This window comes from Argiope bruennichi, chromosome 6, assembly GCF_947563725.1.
Source record: "Argiope bruennichi chromosome 6, qqArgBrue1.1, whole genome shotgun sequence".
NCBI lineage: Eukaryota > Metazoa > Arthropoda > Arachnida > Araneae > Araneidae > Argiope > Argiope bruennichi.
The window spans coordinates 12,842,054-12,863,500 of NC_079156.1; the positions used below are offsets into that span (position 1 = coordinate 12,842,054).

The 21,447-nt window shown below is 31.2% G+C and overlaps 1 protein-coding gene across 7 annotated transcripts in view; it reads right to left on the reverse strand.

The window, feature by feature from the left end:
* Positions 1-21,447, reverse strand: part of LOC129971451 (piezo-type mechanosensitive ion channel component 2-like) — a 171,791-nt gene that overhangs the window by 14,588 nt on the left and 135,756 nt on the right. For 5 of the 7 annotated variants that reach the window (XM_056085226.1, XM_056085225.1, XM_056085227.1 and 2 more), the window contains 13 exons: positions 21,289-21,366; positions 12,622-12,761; positions 11,413-11,547; positions 10,478-10,658; positions 9,111-9,268; positions 7,798-7,877; positions 7,370-7,435; positions 5,743-6,001; positions 5,061-5,240; positions 3,963-4,085; positions 3,782-3,890; positions 2,850-2,901; positions 974-1,121 (listed from right to left, as the gene is read on the reverse strand). In XM_056085226.1, the coding sequence (XP_055941201.1) occupies positions 974-1,121; positions 2,850-2,901; positions 3,782-3,890; positions 3,963-4,085; positions 5,061-5,240; positions 5,743-6,001; positions 7,370-7,435; positions 7,798-7,877; positions 9,111-9,268; positions 10,478-10,658; positions 11,413-11,547; positions 12,622-12,761; positions 21,289-21,366 (1,709 nt within the window). The remainder of the gene's footprint in view (positions 1-973; positions 1,122-2,849; positions 2,902-3,781; positions 3,891-3,962; positions 4,086-5,060; positions 5,241-5,742; positions 6,002-7,369; positions 7,436-7,797; positions 7,878-9,110; positions 9,269-10,477; positions 10,659-11,412; positions 11,548-12,621; positions 12,762-21,288; positions 21,367-21,447) is intronic. The other 2 variants (XM_056085229.1, XM_056085228.1) reach the window with 1 other exon arrangement.

A 21,447-nucleotide genomic window follows, 5' to 3' on the forward strand; every position in this document is an offset into this window, starting at 1 on the left:
ATATTCTCTAAATAATATAATAAAAATGCGATTGGCCATGTTTCAATGAAATGTGTTATTCTGGGTTGGTTGGTTTTATATCATACAAAAATGTTGGAAACATTTTTTTTCAGAATTTACTTTATTTGAAAGTAATATTATTAGAATTACAAAATCATATACTGTTTTAAAATTATAAGCAGACGAGGTGGTGGAGTCTCTCTGTAAAAGTAGAGTAGATTGAAGTGCAGGAAGTCTAATATTACAGCAGGCAATTCAAATTTGTATCATTTATCTTTTCCATAATTCTGCATAACTTGAAAGATATTTTTAGACTTTTACACAAACAGTTTGGATTCTCGGACACAGGCGGTTTGAAGTCAAAAACTAACATTCATGAAATTAAACCAAAGGCATCAGGATAGAAAATGAAATGTACGAAGCAGAAAAAAAATTTATTACACAAATATGCTATATATGTAATCTAGCCTTACAGACAAAAATTGTTTCCATCCAAGAAAATTGATTTCTAGATTTTATTGCTTATTAGTTAAGAAAATCTCACTAATTGTTTAATTAATGAAAATGTCATACAAAATGCTATAAACTATTTAATCTACTAAGATGTAAATAAAAAGAGAAGACATTTTTTTTGTCAACATATAAATTCTTTTCTACAAAGTTTCTAAACTCCATAAGGACATCACAGTTTAATTTGCTTCAATATGAGAATTTAAAATTGCTCAATTTTCATATGGTTCATATTTATATACATGCACACAACTATTTATCATTTTAAATGAAGAGATTAGAAAAATACGATGTGAATTAAGATGTGATTTTGCACATTTTATAAACATCTACTTTTTTCAGAAATCCAAATTCTGATTTTTTTTAAATAGCATTTCAATGAAATGATAGAAAAAACGACAGAAAATAGCAATTATTTAAATAATTATTTATAATAAATGAAAATGGAATCTGAGTTACTTACCCCAAATGCAGAGTAGCCAAAAACCACGATGAAAAAATTTATAAAATCACAAAAAAACATGTAAGCATATACATCTACTGTGACTCGATATTCTGGATACAGTAGGTGATAGAAAAACATTTTCACGGGATCCACAACATTCCCGACACTAAAATGGAAAATTTAAAATAAATAAATTAAAATTCATCCTCACATCTGACTCATGTCACCACAAGGCATGCTGCTTCAGATTGAGTTTTTACACATTGGCACTTAGCTCCTAGAAACTTTGGTGGCCATATTAACTTCTAATGGGAAAACAATCAAAAGCAGTAATTTAAAAAAAACTGAACTCAGTTGGTACAATTTTAAGTATATAATCTGCCAACACCAATATAGATTGAGATTATTAAGTAAACTACCACAGTGTGCATAACAGTCAGAATTTTTTTAATGCAAAATGATAAGAAATTTTTATTCAAACCAAAGAATCAAAAGTGATATATGCAAATTAAACACATAATCAAAAGGCATTTTTTAATCTGATACTAATAAACATACGAATTGAAATTCAATTGATTTAAATATAAAATGTTTCATGTTATATTTTTAATATGAATTCTGTGAGTCGGAAGACATTATTTAGAAGGATGTAATAAGAAGAGCTAATTTAATTTGAAAAGATTTCCTACCCTTCATACCTTTATTTGTTGGCCGTTTAACACCTTCTTGCACAAACCAACATTAATTGACCTACCAAAAGAGGATCTATTTTGAAGAAAAATTAACTTATTTTAGCTAATAGAAATCGATTTTAATTCAAAGTCTGTTAATAATTTTTTGTTTGGAAATTGTTCAGAAACATAGTTTCATCCTCACGCAATACTTTTCAATAATCATTCGTTTGTATGTTAATATTACAATCTGCAGTGAGGAATATTATCAATTTTTTCGGCTTCATTAAACTACTTACAGTTTTTATGGTTTTATTCTAATGTATCAACATAACCAAGTGACATTTATTCTAGATTTGGCCAATTATGGAAGTAATCAGTGGGAATCAGATTTTCCAGGTATCTGCAGTAATAAATATTGGTTGGTGGAAAGGGGGACTAAGAATTTCTTCAGTGTGTTGGGCACTTTTTTTTCTGTTGCGGTTACCCGGGACTCTGATGTCTGTTCATTTTACAGAGAGTTGGTGGAAGCTCCCGACGTTTACAAGCGAGAGTAGGTTCTAAAATAGGTTTAGATAGCAGATTTACGACCATATCCTTAAAGGCAATGGGCCATTGGAACTGGGCTTTAAACTCCCAAATTGTTTGTCCCAGGCCTTAAATTCAGGTTATCTCAAATTTGAAATAGAATTGTATAAATATATATCGAAACTGTTGAAAATGACGAAAAAAGCATTTTAAAAAAATCGTCCCCCAAAGGAAAATACTGCATGATAATGCAATTCATTTAATTAAAAAATATTTTTTTAAATTTAAAAATATAATAATTTTTTTATTTAATATTGTTTTAAAAAATTACCATGGAAAATCGCTTAATTTATGATTAAAGTTTTAAAAAATTGCTGCGAAGTGCACATTCCGAAGTCCATTTGTATCAGATTGGAAGATGTAGGTCGAGCTAGTAGACAGACTGAAAACTGTGTCATGTAAAAACTGCAACAGTAGATGTAATCAAGTCATAAAATTTTTTGATGTTATGATGCTTGGAACAAAGGATTTGAATCCTTTCTATTTATTTTAGAGTAACACAAACCTAGTCATCTTTTCTTTGGTTTGACATCCCATAGCTAGAGGCATACATGCTATTATTATTACTCTCAAAATAATAATTTTGATCAAAAATTAGCATTTTTATAATAAAAATAGAATATAAATACTCATACATTTTAGAAACATCAACCTTCGGTAATTCTTCATATAAGGACATTTCACTGCCTGCAAATAAAAAGAAACATAATGCCATGAGTTTGAACTAAACATGCAAATAATGAAAGTCAGTTTAAAAGAAAGAAACTGATTAGATACCAAGAATGTCTTTTACTATTGAAGAATTCCTTAATGTTTTAAAAGTTCATATTTATTAATTCATCATTATTCTTTAGTTTTTCCTCTAGAGCTCATATTTCTCAAACATCATCATTATTCTCCGGTGCTTGTGTTACTTTCCTCCTAACCGAATTTACCAAAATAAAAACTATTTATAAACATCTGATTTTAGTGGAGAACTGACGTGTAAGAGAATTTGGTGTATGTTAAATCTTCAAAGCGCAATGTCGTTCCTCTGATGTAGTGCAAAATGCGGAGAAGGATTGGCAGCTCAGACACTCTCCTTGTCATCTGAATGCTGTTCAAAATTATGCGGTTTGTCACAAAATAACACTAATGTTACTCTAGAATAAAATGTTATATTGTCACAATATACATCTATTGAAATGAGTAACAGATAATGAAGCCTGATTATTAATATTACAATATGATATTAACCTGTTTGCATATAATAAGTTTGATTTGTGCTTCAAATTGCTGAATTTTTAATTTAAAACCTACCATTAAGTGAAAGCATCTAGTAACTATAATGCAAAAATCACTTCAATAATTAGAATGTTATTATAGCAATTAAAATAGTAATAGATGACATTTCCTATTTGGGACGTTTAAATATAGTGAAGAAGTTAAGTAAAATCATAGGTCAAGGGGTTAGTACCCATTTTTTCTTTTCAAATCAAGGTACAGCTTTTCATTTCTCTGAATAGCCAAAACCTTTTAATAGATGGATATTTTTAAAACCCATTCAGATAATAAGTGAAATAATTACCTTCACCATCTGAGCACTCTTCCAAACCATCCAGTTCTTCACCTTCATCGTCGTGCACATCCTTCTTTATCTCGGGCAACGCTTTGATTGCAGGGGGTGGCGCCGAAGGCTGAAAAGATTCTCCCATGCATAAGAGAAAAAGGGAATCAGACAAAGACAATCAGTAATGTTACTTGCATACCTCTGTGCCTTTGTCATCAATTGAGCCTCTCGTGCCTTTGTCATCAATTGAGCCTCTCTCGGAAGTCACTTCCACGTTGGGGATGATCAGACTCTTTTCGGTGTCTTTCCACAGTCCAAGACTCTGCGGAGAGGAAACGCATGAAAGATATTCCATTTAAAAATAAGCATGAGAATTTTATGTCTGCTGTTTGATTTGAATCATATATGACTCGCTATGCTTCATCATTCATAAATGGTCATGTATGAATTGGCAATTCATAATACATGTTTAAAAAATTAATAAAATAAAACAACAGACCAAAAACTGCTAAATTTGTGATTTTTTGAATGGAAATTTTAATCAACATAACATATGCTTTGTATTTGTGCCATTCACTTATTACTCACTTTGTATAATGGGTTCACTTGATATTTTAGATATTGGTACGTTCTTTGAAATTGCTGTACTTTATACTATATCTTCTATCCTTTGGACATTGTGATATTATTTTTATGTTTATGTGCATTACTGCTTTCTCTATGTACTTTTCAATTTCATCTCTTGAATCCAGAATCGGTTTGGTTACTATTTAATGCAATATTTTATTTTAGTCAAATGAACATTTATTTACCATCCATATTCTGGCGATGACTGTAAGCCTTTCAATAAATTAATAAATAATGGTTCTCCCCCTGGCAATCTTCAAGGTCTTATACCCTTTCGGGTAGGTGGGTCATCATGGGGTAGACCATGACCAATCATCATAACATACAAAGCATCATTGAAGCTACATTATCCTGAAATTTACTTCAGCACTAATATATATATATTTTACCTTTGATTTAATATTTGACTTTCTTTGAAATCGATGATTTAATTCCCCTGCCATCACTTTTTTTTGTATTTTGTTCATAAACATTTATGTTGAAATTCATGCATTAAAGTTTATAATCATTATAGTAATCACTATAATTTTTCATTTGTATAATTGGGTATAAAATTTCTGGAATTGAAGTTTCTATACTATATTATATTATTTCTAAAACAAATTTTTCTAAAAATAAATGCAAATGATTATTTGAACAGTATTAGTGTATATTGTAGTAAATGCCATACCTTCAACATAAATCTGTGGAAAAAGACCACTAAAAGCACTGCCAAGTCGTAGCCAGCATAATTTTCATCTTTCCTGACACCGAATATAATGGTAGGATAAAAAGGGTTGTTTGGAGGGGGAGGAGTATTGTTCCATGGAAAAAAATAGAACTGGAACAAATACTTCAAGACAACAATTGCCTGAAAATAAAAAGACTTTACTCGTAACAATTTGCCTCATAAAACACAACGCATCACTTTCTACAATTCACATCAAGAAAAATTACATGGTTCTCATAGAATGTGTTTGAAATTGAAAAATCAATTGTCTCACAGTTTCAAAATGATAGTTAATTCATAGAGATTTGCAACAGGCCTAGGAACATCATACATTATTCATTAATTGTTTGCAATATAAGCACTAATATTTGTAGCAAATACGTATGCTGTAAATTTTTACATTTAATAGTATAACTTGCACCATAAAATTTAGAGAAATTAAGCCAATTTCTTCCCAAGTAGTACGAAAAAGGCATAATATTAACTTAATTTGTCTATAACCTGGAAAGTAATTATCAATATTACAATTAGGATATATCCTAAGCCTGTTCCCCAAGACGAAACACTTTACAAATTTCTTGCTAGCAAGAAACATATTATAAGTTAAATTGCACTCTTTCTTTGGAATAGAAAAAGCATCAACCTCAGTATATGTGATGATGGTTATCCAGAAAGCTTTCGTCGGTCTCGGAACAGAGAATGTTCCCCACAAAAAGACCAGTAGGGGGAGAGGCAGCGACAGGATGCTGGCGGCCTTCATCTGGTTCACAACGATTACTATGTAGCAGAGCAGCTCCGAGCGAGAAATTGCAGCATAGTAAAGGGCAACCAGGAAGCGCATGAACGTCGGATGTTTCTTGGACACTCCGTCAAGAACATCTTGAGACGACGTCAATTCGCAACTGAAACATTTGTTTAGTTAAATTTCAGAAATACAGCATAAAACATGTTACAAATTATATGCATCGGTTACCAAAAATTATGCAACACTGATCTACTTAGAAACGTTTGCTTAAATTGTCTGATGAGCTTATAATACAAATTTCAGTAGAGTAAAGGAATGTAAAATAAAATTGTATTATTTCAAAAAAAAAAAAAACATAATTGTAAAGCTTTTGGTCAGTCTTACTGATTCTGGTGATACATTTCGATGATAATTAGTAACTTTCTATGGCATTTCCTTTAAAGTTGTGAATGACCACATTGTATTTTTACCTCTTTGTGAAAATTTCTCTAGGACTAAGAATGAGGGGGGGGGAGGAAGTGTGATTGACGCCATACTTTCTCTGACTGGAGCTTTGGTTTGACAGCATTATTTTTTTCTAAGCAAAGTGGTTCAATCCCTGAACCATTTATATGAAAATATTAATTAAATTTTTAACTAATTAAACTTTTAATTAATAATTTTATTCCTTTGTAATCCAATTAATAAAGAAAGTATATTTTTAAAGTTTATAAATATACTTACTTAGTTAAAAAGTTTAAAAACTGAACATTAATTCATCACATATTTTAACATAAGTGATTAAAGAAACAACCCACCATGCTTAAAAGAGCTAAAGGCAGTAAATTATTAAACTTTTCTAATTATGATAGTACAGATCACAACATCGATAAAATTATAACATATTGTCCTACTTAAGTCATTAACATGAAATAGTCATATTTAAATAAATGTATTTTTCATTAAATTTATTTTATTTTGAATTCTTTCATTTTTATATTAAAGCAATATTTTAATTTCTAATATTTTTTTTCCCACTCAAGGTCTTTTTGGGAATGGTACGTAGCAATAATTTCATAATAAAAAAATTCTAGAAAAGAAAGAAAAGATATATCATGATGACCAAGTAATCAGAATTGCAAGATTTTTTGTAATAAGTTTTTCACATTCCTTTTAGATGAAGTTTCCTTAAAAATAATTTTGTCTGCAAGCGATAATTGTTATCCATTAACCAAATAATCAAAGAATTCTTTAAAGCTGAAAAAATTTTATGTGCACACTCAGAGATTTATTACTTTCATGACTGTTCTATTATTTTTGGTGTATATAAAGCCAGAATTCTATTACAAATTTTAAAAGGACAATATATTCTAAAAAAGTCTAAAATTAAAACATTTGAAATCATAAATAAAAAAAAAAAAGGCGAAGCAAACATTATGCTATAATATGGAATAATTTAAATATTGGATATAAATACAAAAGAATATCAATAAAATTGCTTCATAACATAAATAAGAGCAATTTTGGAGGAATTTCTGTCACACACCTGCCTAAAAAGTCTAAATTAGTTTTCTTCACCACTACAGCTACTTGTTTTAAGTCTTTTGAAGATCTAGAAAGCGAAAATAAAAATCATTCAGAAGTTCAAAATTATAAAAAGACAATAAAATTAAACATTCGAATGAGAGATGCAAAGAAATATTAAATATCAATTACAGTGAGAGGAGAAATAGAAGAAATAAAATTGAACATTCATTAAAAAATATTCACAAAAAAAAGATTGAAAATAAAATTGAGTTTTCTACTCTCTTAGAGAAGCTGACAAGCTAAATAAAGATAAATTTATCATACAAAGAAAAGATATTTAAAATATAGCAATTATAATGAAAAAATGCACACCTGAAGTGCACTTACATTGTTTCAACAGAAATTTGATAGTTACTTCGAAATTATTATTATTGTTGTTGTACATACCCAGGGATATTGTTAAGTTCTTCTTTGCATTTCATTTCATCTTCTGCCCTCTTCATGTCAAAAGAGCCATTATGGATAAACTGCAGTCAAAATTTAAATAAAATTAAATTCACCAACACTAATGGATCATTTACAAGGTGCATATGTAAATAATATAATCAGTTATTTTCTTTTTAGGAGAATAATTTCCTATCACACTCAACAAACTTTATTTATATACTTAATTTTGTCCCTCTCATTGTGATTTTGCCAAATTAAACAGCATTTTGGTGAAAAAAAAAATTTTTTTTGAGGGAAGAGAGGGAATAAATTTTGGAATTCTTCAATTTACATTCAAATCATTTTAAATAAAAACAACTCCTATTTTCACAAATGAAATTTTATCTTTTTATTGGAGCATTTTTTTTTGTTGCTTAGTTGAGAATAAATTTAGTAGAAATTGATCCAACATAAAAAAAGGAGCTGAATTATCCTCACTGGCCATACTAACTTCATAAAAAAGTGTCCTGAAAAATTTTAAATTTGAAAGGGAAAACAAAAGTTTTTAAAAAAATTTAAAGAGAACAAACGTCTATAATAATCATGAGCTTTTCTTTTTTCAACAATACTTCACCCATCAGAGTTTCAGTTTGAAATGAGCGCACATATCTTATAATAATAAGATCATTGTTATTTTCAAATTTAAATTAACATTAATTGCAAAAGTTTTTGTAATATTTAAGTGTTTTCATATATTTTGTTATACTGTTATTAATTGAATTTGACATAGCAGCAATCAAAGTCTAATCAGCAATCTAATAATCCATTTTTGGTAAAGTTATAGAACTTCATATTATTATCTATGTTTTAGTTGAATTTAATTTTAACAGGTAGCTAGTAAAAATGTAATTATTAAAAATATAGACTAGAGAAAGGGGGAAAAGAAAAGTTCAGTAGAATAAAGAATTTTTAAAACATAAATTTTACTGCAGTCACCTGAACTATAGTTGAAGTTCATGAATTATATCAATCATATATATATAAAAGTTAGAATTTTTGTTAGAGAAGAGAAAAATCCAATAACAGCAAATGCAAAATTTTATTATAAGAATAAATAGTTGAGTGATAGTTAACAGTTAAAGTTGAGTGACAGTTCAATTTCTTAAAAGCAGAGACAGGAAAATTATTAACATTAAAATATCTGAAAATTTGTGAGTTTTTTTTCTTAAAATATTTTTTTTCCCTCCAGACCACATAACCAACAATTTCAGGATGTCCTTTACTACATAAATAATAAATATACTAAAGCAAGGTTAAGATATTTCAATACTTGCCCTTTCTTTCAGCAGCTTTTTTTCTTTTGAAAGTTGTCTTGCAACAAATCTATAGTCCTTCGAAACAGCATTGAGTTTTGCAGTAGTACTTATAAGAACACTATTCACAAATGTAATGAAAAATCCATACCATCTCTTGATTTTTTCAACAAATGTTTCTGAAATAAAATTAACTTAAGATGGATCCATTTCACTTTTGATATAAATAAATAGAAAAAAAAAACTTTTACTCGAAAGAATTTAATTAAAAAAGTCAAGAACAGCAGGAACTGGGATGTCTGGAATAAAATATTCTACAAGAAAACTGATTACAACATTTAAAAGTTTGGGATAGTGATGTAAAGCAAAAGTTATTGATATTACAATTAAATAAGCAGATATTACTAAGTTCTTTCCTGATATAAGAAGAGGGGAAAATGGTACCATTATGTTTGAAATGCTGTAGAATGTCCTATATTTATCTAAAAATCTAATTAATTTGCTTACAGAATTCGCATTCTGTAATCACAACTGCGATGTGGAATTCTACTATCGCAGTGTCATGTTATGCAGAAATTTAAAAATATAAACTGAAAACTGCTCAGCTAAATAGTGTTTCTAGATTATTTGTGAGTGATGTATTTCAGATCAATAGAAATATCTTTTGCAACACCGCTGGATTTTGAGTGGAGCATTTCAATTCATTTGTGCAGTCAGTGAAGCTCTAACCAAAAAAATATTTCAATAAAAAGCAGCTGCTTTTCCAGAAGTAACCTCAGATTTTCAACAAATTATATAACTAACAGTTCCTGCTCAAGAGAAAGATCACGACTTACTATATTATTATCCAACTATATTATTACTCAATTTAAAAATTTCAAAATAACGTTTTAATTTAAAATTCTAGCCAAAAATTATTTAAGCAAGCATAAATGGCTTCCTACATTAATTCCAAATTAGATTTATTGATTTGGAACTCTTCATAATTAATAGAATTGCAAGGACAATTCTTATTCATAAACGGATGCTCATTAGTTTCAAGCAAAGTTCAAGAAATGGCACTCCGGTGCCAAAATTAAAGATGCAAAGTTTTGTGAAATGATCCTCATTTCTGCATCCATATCGCCATTTTTTTTTTTTTTTTTTTGCCTTTCATATCTATTAATTAAAATTTCTCACATCACTAATGAATATAACAATTAAAAGTTTTTACGACAGTTATAACAATTCCGCCATGAAGACAGCAATTATATGAATCATTAATTAAATTGGTATAATCTAAATGACAAAATATAGTATTAATGAAAGTAAAATAATGAACAGTTCAGACATCTCTATTAAATGACGATGAACGAAATAAATAAATGAGTAACAGATTAGACAAAAACCTTCTTTCTCTTTTTCTTTCTCGTCTTCCAGGAGTTTGACGTCCTGCGGGCTAAGAGCAGCAACTGTGTCCTCTTTGGGCGATGATGCTGAAGTGGATGAGGCAGAGCTTGGCATCGATAAACTCATCGTGGGCCCACTGCTCGTGATTGTCAGAGGATCCGGAGACTTGTGTGATGTCTTCTACGGGAGAGAAAATCCAAATTTTTGTAAAAATCTACAGCTGTATACTCCTAAATTTTTCAGATGTTTAGCATGTATATTGTTTCAACTGCAGAAATATCCTAGAAGCTATCTTTACATATGTATAATAATTCCCATTGGTTAATTGCATTTAATAATTAATGAATTAGTATTTGAAAAAACTGTATTAACATCAAGTGTCATCCACTACAAGTTTTAAAAAAATGATTTTGAACTTAAGTGGATGAATAAAAAGTACTTTATTAACGATTGAAAATTTGAAAGAGATACATAAATATATATAGGGAGAGTGTGAACTAATAGTAGGAATTGAAAAGAAAGGACTTTTGCCTTATTTAAACAAGAAAAAGGAGGTGAGAGAAGAGTCAAGTAAATATATATATGTGTGTGTGTGTGGGGGGGGGGAGCTGTTAACAGATCTCGCATCCTATATGGCACCGTGTTGTGTCATTGATCACATGATGCTTTTCCGCCATAAGTGGCAGACGAGAGCTTGACGGTGAGACGTACCGCTCACGCTCATGTATCTTTTTATGTGTTTTAGTTTAGTAATGTTTTGTCCTTGTAATCTTAATAAATATATTTTCATATTAATGCTGGTCGTTGCCTTTCCCCTCATATAACACCTTTTGTTTGTATCAAGACTTGGTACCCAAATTATATTCATTTTCCTTCATTATACAACGGAACAATAAATTGCACTAGAAATGGTTTCTCGGCGTCTGAAACTCACCTGCGATGTGGCATCACGGTCAGCGCTGACGATGGCCGACTGCTGGCTCGAGTCCTCCACATCGTCCACTTCTCCGGACTCCTTTCGGGGCTCTTCCACCAGTTTCAGGCTTCCTCGGATAGTTTTGCTTAGGAGCTGAATAATTAGAAAAAATTAATTTATTTGCTATACTACCACCTTTGAGAACCTTTTGTACAAATTGCAATCTGCTCTTATTTCATCTCGTTCCAATGAACATGTTTAAGAACTGTTCATTAATTAAATAGGGAAAAGCCTGCAAATTTAGACCAGGCTTTGAGACACTTTCGAATTCAAATCTTGTAGATAAGCAGTTTCTCAAATAAATATTCGGTTTCAAACTACATATGGGCAATTTTTTGCTATGATTTTGAATGCATTATTATATATGCAAAAATTGAATGCAAAAGTATTATACATATATAATACTTATATATATAATATAATACTTTATTTCATTCCAGGTGCCATAATTTATGTACAAGAAGCGAGGACGAACTGCCATCCGTTCACAAGCAATACAAGAGCAGAAGAAGAACGAAATATTTATCCCTAATGATTTTATACTATGAGATTCTGATAGGGATTTCTTTACACGTCGATTTGGGTAAGGTGAATATATCTTTTAAAAAATTACATTTAGCTTAACAGATTTTTATCCCTTCATTCGGTGTGTGTGAAAAGGCTGATTAAAGCATTTTTACAGAGCTCTTGTAGCATTAATTAAATAAAAAAAGGTGAAATTGGAGTAGATAATATGGGCTGAATTAAGATAAAATTTTGGGAATTAATTAGGGTTTAAATTAGATTTAAAAATATCACTATACACACACACAAAACAAAATAAAGTTTCAAAATAAAAATCAGATTTTTATTCTTTATATTGGTTGAAATGCTTAGACAGGTACGCAACAAATCCGGAAAACTACCATGAATTCCAGTATTCAGAATTTTAATGTGATATCCATGCATTCAGACACATTTTAAAAGAATAAGAAAAAAAAAAAAAAAAAAAAAAGTGTTTCATTACGCCATTTACAAATCATAAAAATGACCGGTTTGTTTTTTTAGAAGAAGATTATGTTTTTCTAAGGCCATAAATGAAGCCAACGCCACTTCACTTAATCGTTCAAGAACATAAAGTTTGCCTCTGACGGTCATGTCACAGTTAAAGTTCTTTCGGATACTCACAGCGTTCAGCCCCTTCTCCTTCACTTCAGCAGAATCTTCATCTTCCTCGTCGACGCTCCTCTTGTGTCTTGCAGAGAGCTCCAGGTCGATGTCGTCGTCCGAAAAATCCTCGAACATGTAATAATCGCCGGACCGGATGGCTGCAAAATCAACATATCAATCAGACCCAGAATAAAGGCACGCAGGAGAGAAAAAAAATGAGAGTTAATTTGCGTCAATCATAGATTTTGCAACATCAACTATACTACATGTAGAAAAAAAAAAATTCTTTTAATTAGATTAGAGATGCAAATTGTTTAAACCGAGGCAAATCTATTCAAAAGCGGAGAAAAGTAAAATTAATATTAAATTATAAATATTTTCATGCAGATGAAGATATTAATGCACAACTAAATTAATTTTGAAAAACATGCTCCTGATTAAAAAAAATATGTAAAAAGAATCTTATTCTGTTTATACATATTTACTCAAAACAAAAACAAAATTTATTTTACAAAATATATAATATAATAATACATAACATCACATTTTTTATAAAGGCAAACAACAATTCACAAGAAAAATATAAATCGCCACCTTCAAAATAATTGAACTAAAAACAGTCGAGAGAACAAACTTAAAGACAGAGAGCAAGATCATAACGTCATTAAACATAACAAGTTAGGGGATTCTACTAGCATCTCTACAAAGAACATAACATTCATAGAAAAACTCCATCGAAAAGGCAAACTTAATGATAGACAAGATGAAAATACCTATTAAAAAGACCATAACATCCATAAAGAGAAACCAGTAGAAAATTCTACGAGAAACACTACGAAAAGATCATAGCAATCATAAAATGACGAGAAGAAAGAGTGAGGGAGACCAGGGTTAGTTGTTACATGGGGTAAGTTACTATATTCGAACTTTAAATTAGCTTTCTTAATTAAATTTAACAGCTCTCAGCATGGCTTCCGCGACCATCACTGGATTTCTGCAATTAGTAGCAAAGAAAGTGCTTGTGGTTTTATTAGTAATTTTTCTTTTAAACTGCAATTTGTTATTAGTATCGGAGCCCTAGGAGATGTCTGCGTTAGATTTGTGCCCTGAGAAAGGCTAAATTTTAAGTAATATTATATTAAAAAGCTGTGTATAACTTTATTAACCACTCACATATATTACCATATAAAAATGCCACCAGTAAGAGTAAGTTGTTACAATCTCATCGGAATGGACTTCTTGATAGTGTAATAAAGTAATTTTTAATCTTACAAAATGTTTGCTTTTAAGGAAGTATAAAAGGCATCGCTGACATTTTATAATCAAGGATATATAAATTAAAGGTATTTCTTGGAAATGCAGCATTAATGAGTTTTTTTTATTTTAGATTCAGTGCCTAATGTTGACTAAAAAGAATTTCGACAGATTTTCAAGCGGATGAAGAGGAGACGGAATTTCAATAATACACAAACAATGCTTCGAAGTTATATTACGGCCTTCCTACTCGGGAACATTAGCTTTTCCGTACGCAATTAAAAAATAAAATAAAAATCACAGTGGACTGAGATCAATGTGAAAGTGCTGCAAGTGACTGATGGTCAGCTTTTCTAACGACTAAGAAGTTTCTCTTCTTACACACTCCGCATGCGCCTCGCCTGAGCAAAAAGAATCACGAGTTTCAATAGGCCTGATATAAAAATTTTCATCCTTAATCTTCCCAATGTCTGGGCCAGATTCAGATTCCAAGTTCAAGCTTCACGAAACCGGGCATACAATGGTACAGAAGCCAAGAGTGATAATTTCCAGAAACGGTACCAAAGTGGAACCCTAATATTTACAGAGATGGTCACTGTGGCTATTGCTATTAATGAAACGGTTATTCAACCTCTTTTTTTTTTTCCCCGATAGAAAAACTTCAAAAATTACTATTCTTCTAACGCAAGTGAAGCAAGCGCGTACTCTTGGCAAGAGGTATTAATACATTTAATAAGAACATTTTGAGTGATGAAGATTTCACTCGAAATTGATCTTACTTAATCGCCCTTAGTCAACGTATTCATCTGAAGGAACAAGTGCTGCAGAAAATACTCGAAATAATTATTAAAAAAAAAAAACCATTAGAAGACTCTTCAATATTCACATTACAATATTGAAGAGTTTTTTCAGTATTCTAATATTCAACATCAGACACAGGTCCTTTCTTTCACATATACAGGGAATAAAGCCATTTTCAGAAGAAAGCGATAGGAAAGTAGTCAATTATGACATTTTAGCCAATTCAAAGGAGAAAAAAGCCTTACAAACCGAAACCGCCAAATGACAATGTCTGAGAGAAAATCAGCACCAACAAAGGTAAATAACCTAAATAAAAAGAAGAAAGGTTCTAAACAGGTGCTTTTGAACAAAGAAGTCAACTTCTGCCTTTGCATAAAATGCGTTGGACCCATTTCAAAAAACAGACCGCAAATAAAAAGGTTTCATTGTGACAACTGTCTAGAATTACTCACATTGCTAAATTTGCAAAATATTGCTTTGCAAAAATTGTAATTCATACATTGATTATGAAGGCTACTTATCAGAAGAGCTTATAATTATTTTATAGGTAATGTACATACAGTTATTCCACAGAAAATACAAAAAAAAAGCGTAGTAAAGAGATAAAGATATTATATTTTTTTATTACTTAACAGATTTTATGAAGCAAATGCAGTGTAACAACATACTCCAACATGGGTCAATTCTATCTATCTATATATATATATATATAATCTAGATGCTTAAATAAAATTGTTAATACTCTTCAATTATCATTATTCAATCGTTTTTTAAAAATATGATGAATTTTCAATAATTAGAGTGCTTAAAAAAAGCTTTTAAAAGATTCTTTTCAAAGATAACGTAACAATGACACCCAGTCTCCCGTATAGATTTTTCAGATGAAGAGATATTATTCTTTCAAGGCCAAGAAGTGAGAGGTTCACTAGATGCGAATTTCTGGAATCTAATGGCAAAAACAAAAGTGTAGAGCACTAGGCCAGAGTAGAAGCAGGTGGCTGAAAATATATGCAATAGAGTCAACAAACACCACTCAGACATCTACGAGACACATATAATGGCAGAATTTTAGAGGCTTTTGTAAAGGATAAAATTTTTTTTAAATTCAGCTGATTTTTTTTCCTTTCACAGATGTTGAAATGCAAATTATGCGTTACACTAACCCATTTGCTGGTGATTTACTTATTTGTTATTAACTTGTTAAAATCCTTGAATTACTAGATTGCAATTTTCGAAACATCCGCCAAAAAATGCTTTGTAGAATTTTGTTAAATGCAATAATTAATAAGATAAAGCTATAAAAACCAAAATGGGAATAATGGTTCTATCTGTAGACATTTTAGCAACAAAGATTTTATCAGTTGCTTTGAACGCGCGCCGATATAGTTGTCACATAAGGAAAACAGCACAGTTCTTTGTATTCACGGAACTCATCCATGCATAAATATATCAATCTGAAAGACAGTTCTCGCACTTTGTTCTTATTCGACACCTTATCATGCGTGACTTTCTACTGCAGAGATCCGCCCCACGAACAATAGAAACTCCTGTCCTTACGGCGTGAAAAGGGGCAAGCTGCAAATAGTCACTTACTTGTTCTTTCGTTAAAATTAGTAAGTTTAAAGATTCAAGGAATTATCTGATTGGCTATCGATTCTCAGCTATAAGAGCGAGAACGTAATGTAAAGCTATAGCCGCGTTTCACATTGTGAGGAATGAGCTTCTCTTCAAAAAACAACCCAAAATCATCAGTCTAATTACTTATCTAGACCCAACAGCGATTGTCGACAACATCCACCAACTGGAGATGGAAGTCCTGCTACTAATGATTAAAGAAACCGTCTTAGCAGGCGAGATGAATTCTTTAAGCCCTTGCTCTGTAGAGAGGTGTGCCCTCCACAATTCCAACCCAAAGCGCAATGCAAATAGCAACAATAACTCCCCAACAAAAATATGCAACCCCAATAGCCCACTACTGAAATGAAATACGAAAAAAACATTTTTCCTTCGCCAAACAAGTACTTAGTATGTACTTCTGGCAGCAGAAAGAAATATAATTCCATCAGATTAATATTGAAACAACAATCATTTTTCTTATTTATATTGAACATATGTATTTTATCGGTTTTAAAAAAATAAACGCGAAATTAGCTTTTTGAGTTCATCTACTGAGTCAGTTTTTATCCTTTCCTATCAAATGTTATTGATGTTGCTACAAAATCCCCCCCCTTTTGTAAGTATAATGGTACAACTGCCTGCCGAAGAACTTCATCGCTTCGCCGACTAAAGCCGCGTTCGAATGAACTGTGCCCGCCTTGAGTCTGGCACATTTCCCCCTCGCTTGTGCCTTTCCGAGGTTCTTTGATGCCTGTTAAGGAACAGGATAGAGACAATTTGCAGGACGCTCCGGACCGATGTCCACAGGCGGTGGTGGTCCAACATTGGATCAGCTGGCAGATTTATGACCAAACTAGTAAGGCCAGGGGCCATCGGAACGCGGCTTAAAATCGTGGGATTTCCAATCACGTCGCAGATAACTTTGTTCTGCAGAGGTCTCGTGTGTTTGAGTGGCGTTTGCGAGCCGAGCTACTGCAGTGATTACATGCGTGGTGCGTGGAGGGGGCGGAGGCCGACCGCCTGAAGCGCAGCAGGAAGGGATATCTGGCGAACAGCAAGCTGAATCCGCTGTTCTGCAGGAACTGCAGGGCGTCCATTGGGGCGGCGGCCGGATAAGGCGGAGGGGAGAACACCGGATAAGATTCCTCCGTCGGCGTGCTCGCTCGCTGATGGAGGTGCGAGCCGCCCACATTCAGCCTGGGCTCCATGTACGCGTCGAGGGACGGCGTGTAAAAAGCTGAACCCGGGGAAGGGGGTTTATCCTCAGGTTCGGTGGTCTGTGGAGTGACGGCTTCTGAGCACATCGGAGTCGAGTATGAACAATAATCGGTGGCTAGACCCAGAGAACAGGCAGAAGATTATTAGTAGAAGCAAGTCACGATGAGAAATCAATGCAGTCAATTCATGCGTACGCGATATCTGCATACCAGAAAAAAAAAAAAAAACTTTTGCCGTGTGAAACAGTTTTGTTTCCTTGTATTCTCCATCACAGTATCATTTTATGCCTTAAGCAAATATGTTAATTAAGCTTTTTTTTGGTATTTGATGCTTGTTAACATTATTAGAATGGATGTAATATAAATTACTGATTCTTTTTATGATATTCAATTAATTTACATGTATTGTTTATTAAGTTACTTTTAATGTTTAATTAGTCTATAAATATGTAAATGAAATACTGGAAAAACCCAAGGCCCGAAAGAAGACAATATGATAAAAGCTTTAAAAATTTCCTTCTCATTTTCATAAAACCTAATTTTAATAATCTAACATTTATTAATAAAATCTCAAAATGAAAATTTTTTCCTTTAATTGAAAAAGTTTTTCCAACAATTAAACAATGATAACAGGAGCAATGTCATAAACAGCGTAAACATTTAGTAAAAGCATACAATATAATACTGATGGTATACAATTATGATGTGGCATGAATTGACTCCATTCTTAAAAGAACGAGCATGTATTTCACTATTTACAACAATTTAAAGCAGTAGTTCCCATCCTTTCAGCATTTGACAATCACCTTCTTATACCAAAATTAATTACATTTTAATTTCCACCAGATTTTTAAATCTGAAATGATTAATACTGAAATAAATTTTGTGCTATTTATATACTTTTAGGAATAGGCAATTTTATTTTCGTATATTAACAAAATTCCTTTGATCTCAAAGCTCCAAATTTGAATTATTTTCCCATGCTTTTGCTTATCCACATGCAGATTAAAAATCACTGCTTTATAAGCTGACTTTGTAAGGAAACATTTAGAAATATTTGAGACTATGAACTTATGCAAAGTGAAATAACAAAGTTTCATGTCCAAAGACATAAAAAGAAAAATATCCAATAATTAAAAAAAAAAAAAAAAATGGCAACTGAAACCAAAATATATAGATATAGTGTTACTGCAACTTTAACAAGAGACCCTTAAAAATCCTCTGTTAAATGCTTATAAAAAGTATTTCGATATTAATTCTTAAAACTCCTAATTTCAATTGCAGGAGCATCATCCTGCAAACTGATATCAACTTTCAAGATACTGAGAATTGTTGCACTTATATTGAAAGACTGATTTCAGAAACGAACTTAATAGAGTAATAGAATAATAAGTACAGCAACAATAGAACCTTTCACTGCCACTTTAAAAAAAAATGACCTCATTAAAAATTTTAATGGATATAATAGAGCACGCAGATTTCACATTTAAAGTGTAGATATGCATCAAATTTGTAATTAATCCAGTAAAAGGTTGATCTGCCAGTTTGGGCCCCGAATGCTGAAAGTTCCAGAACTACTGCTTTAACTTTTCAAGTGGTAGGAGAATATTTATTTCCTGAAGGATAAAAAAATTAGTTCATAGTATCATTGTAACATTTTCATAGCCATCCATGAAAGACACATATAAGTTTATTATGACAAAACAGATATTGAACACTTTAATTACTCACATTCAAACTTCACTGAAGTGAAGCTTTAAGCAGAGGAATTTGTTTATATTAAACATACAGCATATTTTTATAAAACAACTTAAAGATAATATATTTCCACATTTGTATATTTACTTCACTAGGAATAAGCAATGCTTCAGATATGGCAAAATAGATTTCACTATTAGAAATCTTATACCTAAGATTTAAATAGTATACTTAACATAACACTGCAACACAGATAACATTAGCAATAACAAAGTAAAATAATTATATAATATGATTAAAAATAAGGTGAAATTTACATCAAAATAATATACTGCATAGAAGTAAATCACAGTTTACATCGATGAGAAAAAGAATTTACTATCAATAATTTAAAGAAAATATTTCAGAGTTTTAAATCAATAAATGCCAAACTTCTTATTAAAAATGAGTATTTAAATAAAAAGTAATAAAGGATATAAAATCTAATACAGTACATACGATATCTTTATATAAGATGATATATTATAATGAGATAAAAATGACACAATATGGCATAATTTTCAATAGCTTTTTTGCTCTTAAATAATCTTGAATATTGTTCAATACAAAAATAACACAAGAAAATCTAATAACACAACAATAAATAGGCATTTATTAATATCTTTATTTGGCATTCCTATTAGCATGTTATATGAAAGAAGCGTATCAAATGTGCAGGTAGTGTCAGTATGATCTGGCTATCACAAGAGACAAGAAAATGAAAAACAATCTGCTTATATTTAAAAATACTTATATAAGCTTGGTGAAACTTTACAATTCAATTCAAGCTTTTAATAACAAGTCATTTATTTCCAACAGAAAATGGAATTTCAAATGCAAAGGGAATTTATTCAATGAATCACATAAAAGATAAAATGCACAACAGAAAAGTAACAGAAAGAAAATTTACAAGAGTGCAAAAATAAGCATGCAAACACTTCATATAAATAATCCACAACTTTGTTGTTGACACTTCTTATTACTGTATCTGTCAAGGTGCACATTTTTTTGTTATCTGTGCATCTAATTTCTTGTATCATTGCAAATTCATATTGTGTTACATTTTTGTAGCACACCTTACGAGGTGCATCTTTTTTATTATTTAATTCATTGACACCCTTTGCATGTGCGACCCCACATTCTATTGCAAAGCTATTGCCTGATATAACTTTAAAGTTTGAAAGCGATCTTTTGAGCACTTTACATAATATATTGTTTGCCAATGGATTCTATAAACCTTCTGTGCTTTTGTGCATAAATTCAATTCATCAAAATAGGAATGAGAGGAAAGATAGAAGGAGGAGATGTTTACATTTAACAATAAACTCAAATTATTCATGAACTGGTTTAAAATAAAAATAATACAATCAGAAACGACACGATGCTCATATACAAGTGGGAAAAAAAAGTATCTAAGAGGGAAAAAATCAAGGTCAAAGAATGACAAAGTTCCAAAAATGCACTCATCCTTCCTTGTCTCGCCCATTAGAGAGATAGAATCGTCGAAAAATGGACGCCTCGGGATAATGAAACGGAAACTTGCGAAGAGTATAATTCTTTCTCAAAACTGTCGGATAAATATGATTCATTTTGAAGGCAAAATTTAACATTGGCATTGCATAAATATTCGTTCCATCTGGTTTGGTATGAAAATATTCTAATTCCTGAAAGTACTAATCGATTCAAGAAGCGACAAGAAATGATCCTATAAAATGCACCCATGCTTCTCACTGTGATAAAGAGTTGCTTCCAGAAGTGGAAAATGAAGAAGAAAACAATTTTTCTCTCTGATCAGTTCTTTATTTTCTCTTCCATTGTGCTGTTTGCACTTTACAAAAACAAACAAAAAGAACCACCAACATCCATCACATACACCTTCGACATTCTGTATTATGCTTTGATGTGCTTGTTAAGAATCTATACTGAGTTCTAAAGAGATCCATGCACTTTAAACACAAACTAAGCAATATGTAAATGCTCACACAAAAACCAAAATCACACATTAATTACAGCGGAGTTAATGAATGGTAACTGAGAAACCACATGCCGAAAGATATACCTCTTGAGTGCAATGTCAGCATTTCAAAATAAACATTTAGTGCAAAAACCTCCACACATCCTTTCAAAGAGGGGCAATCTAAATGAAACAGATGCAATGTTGAAAGACACAACCACTTATCTATTACTATTTCAATTGTGTTCTAAAGTGACGAGATTA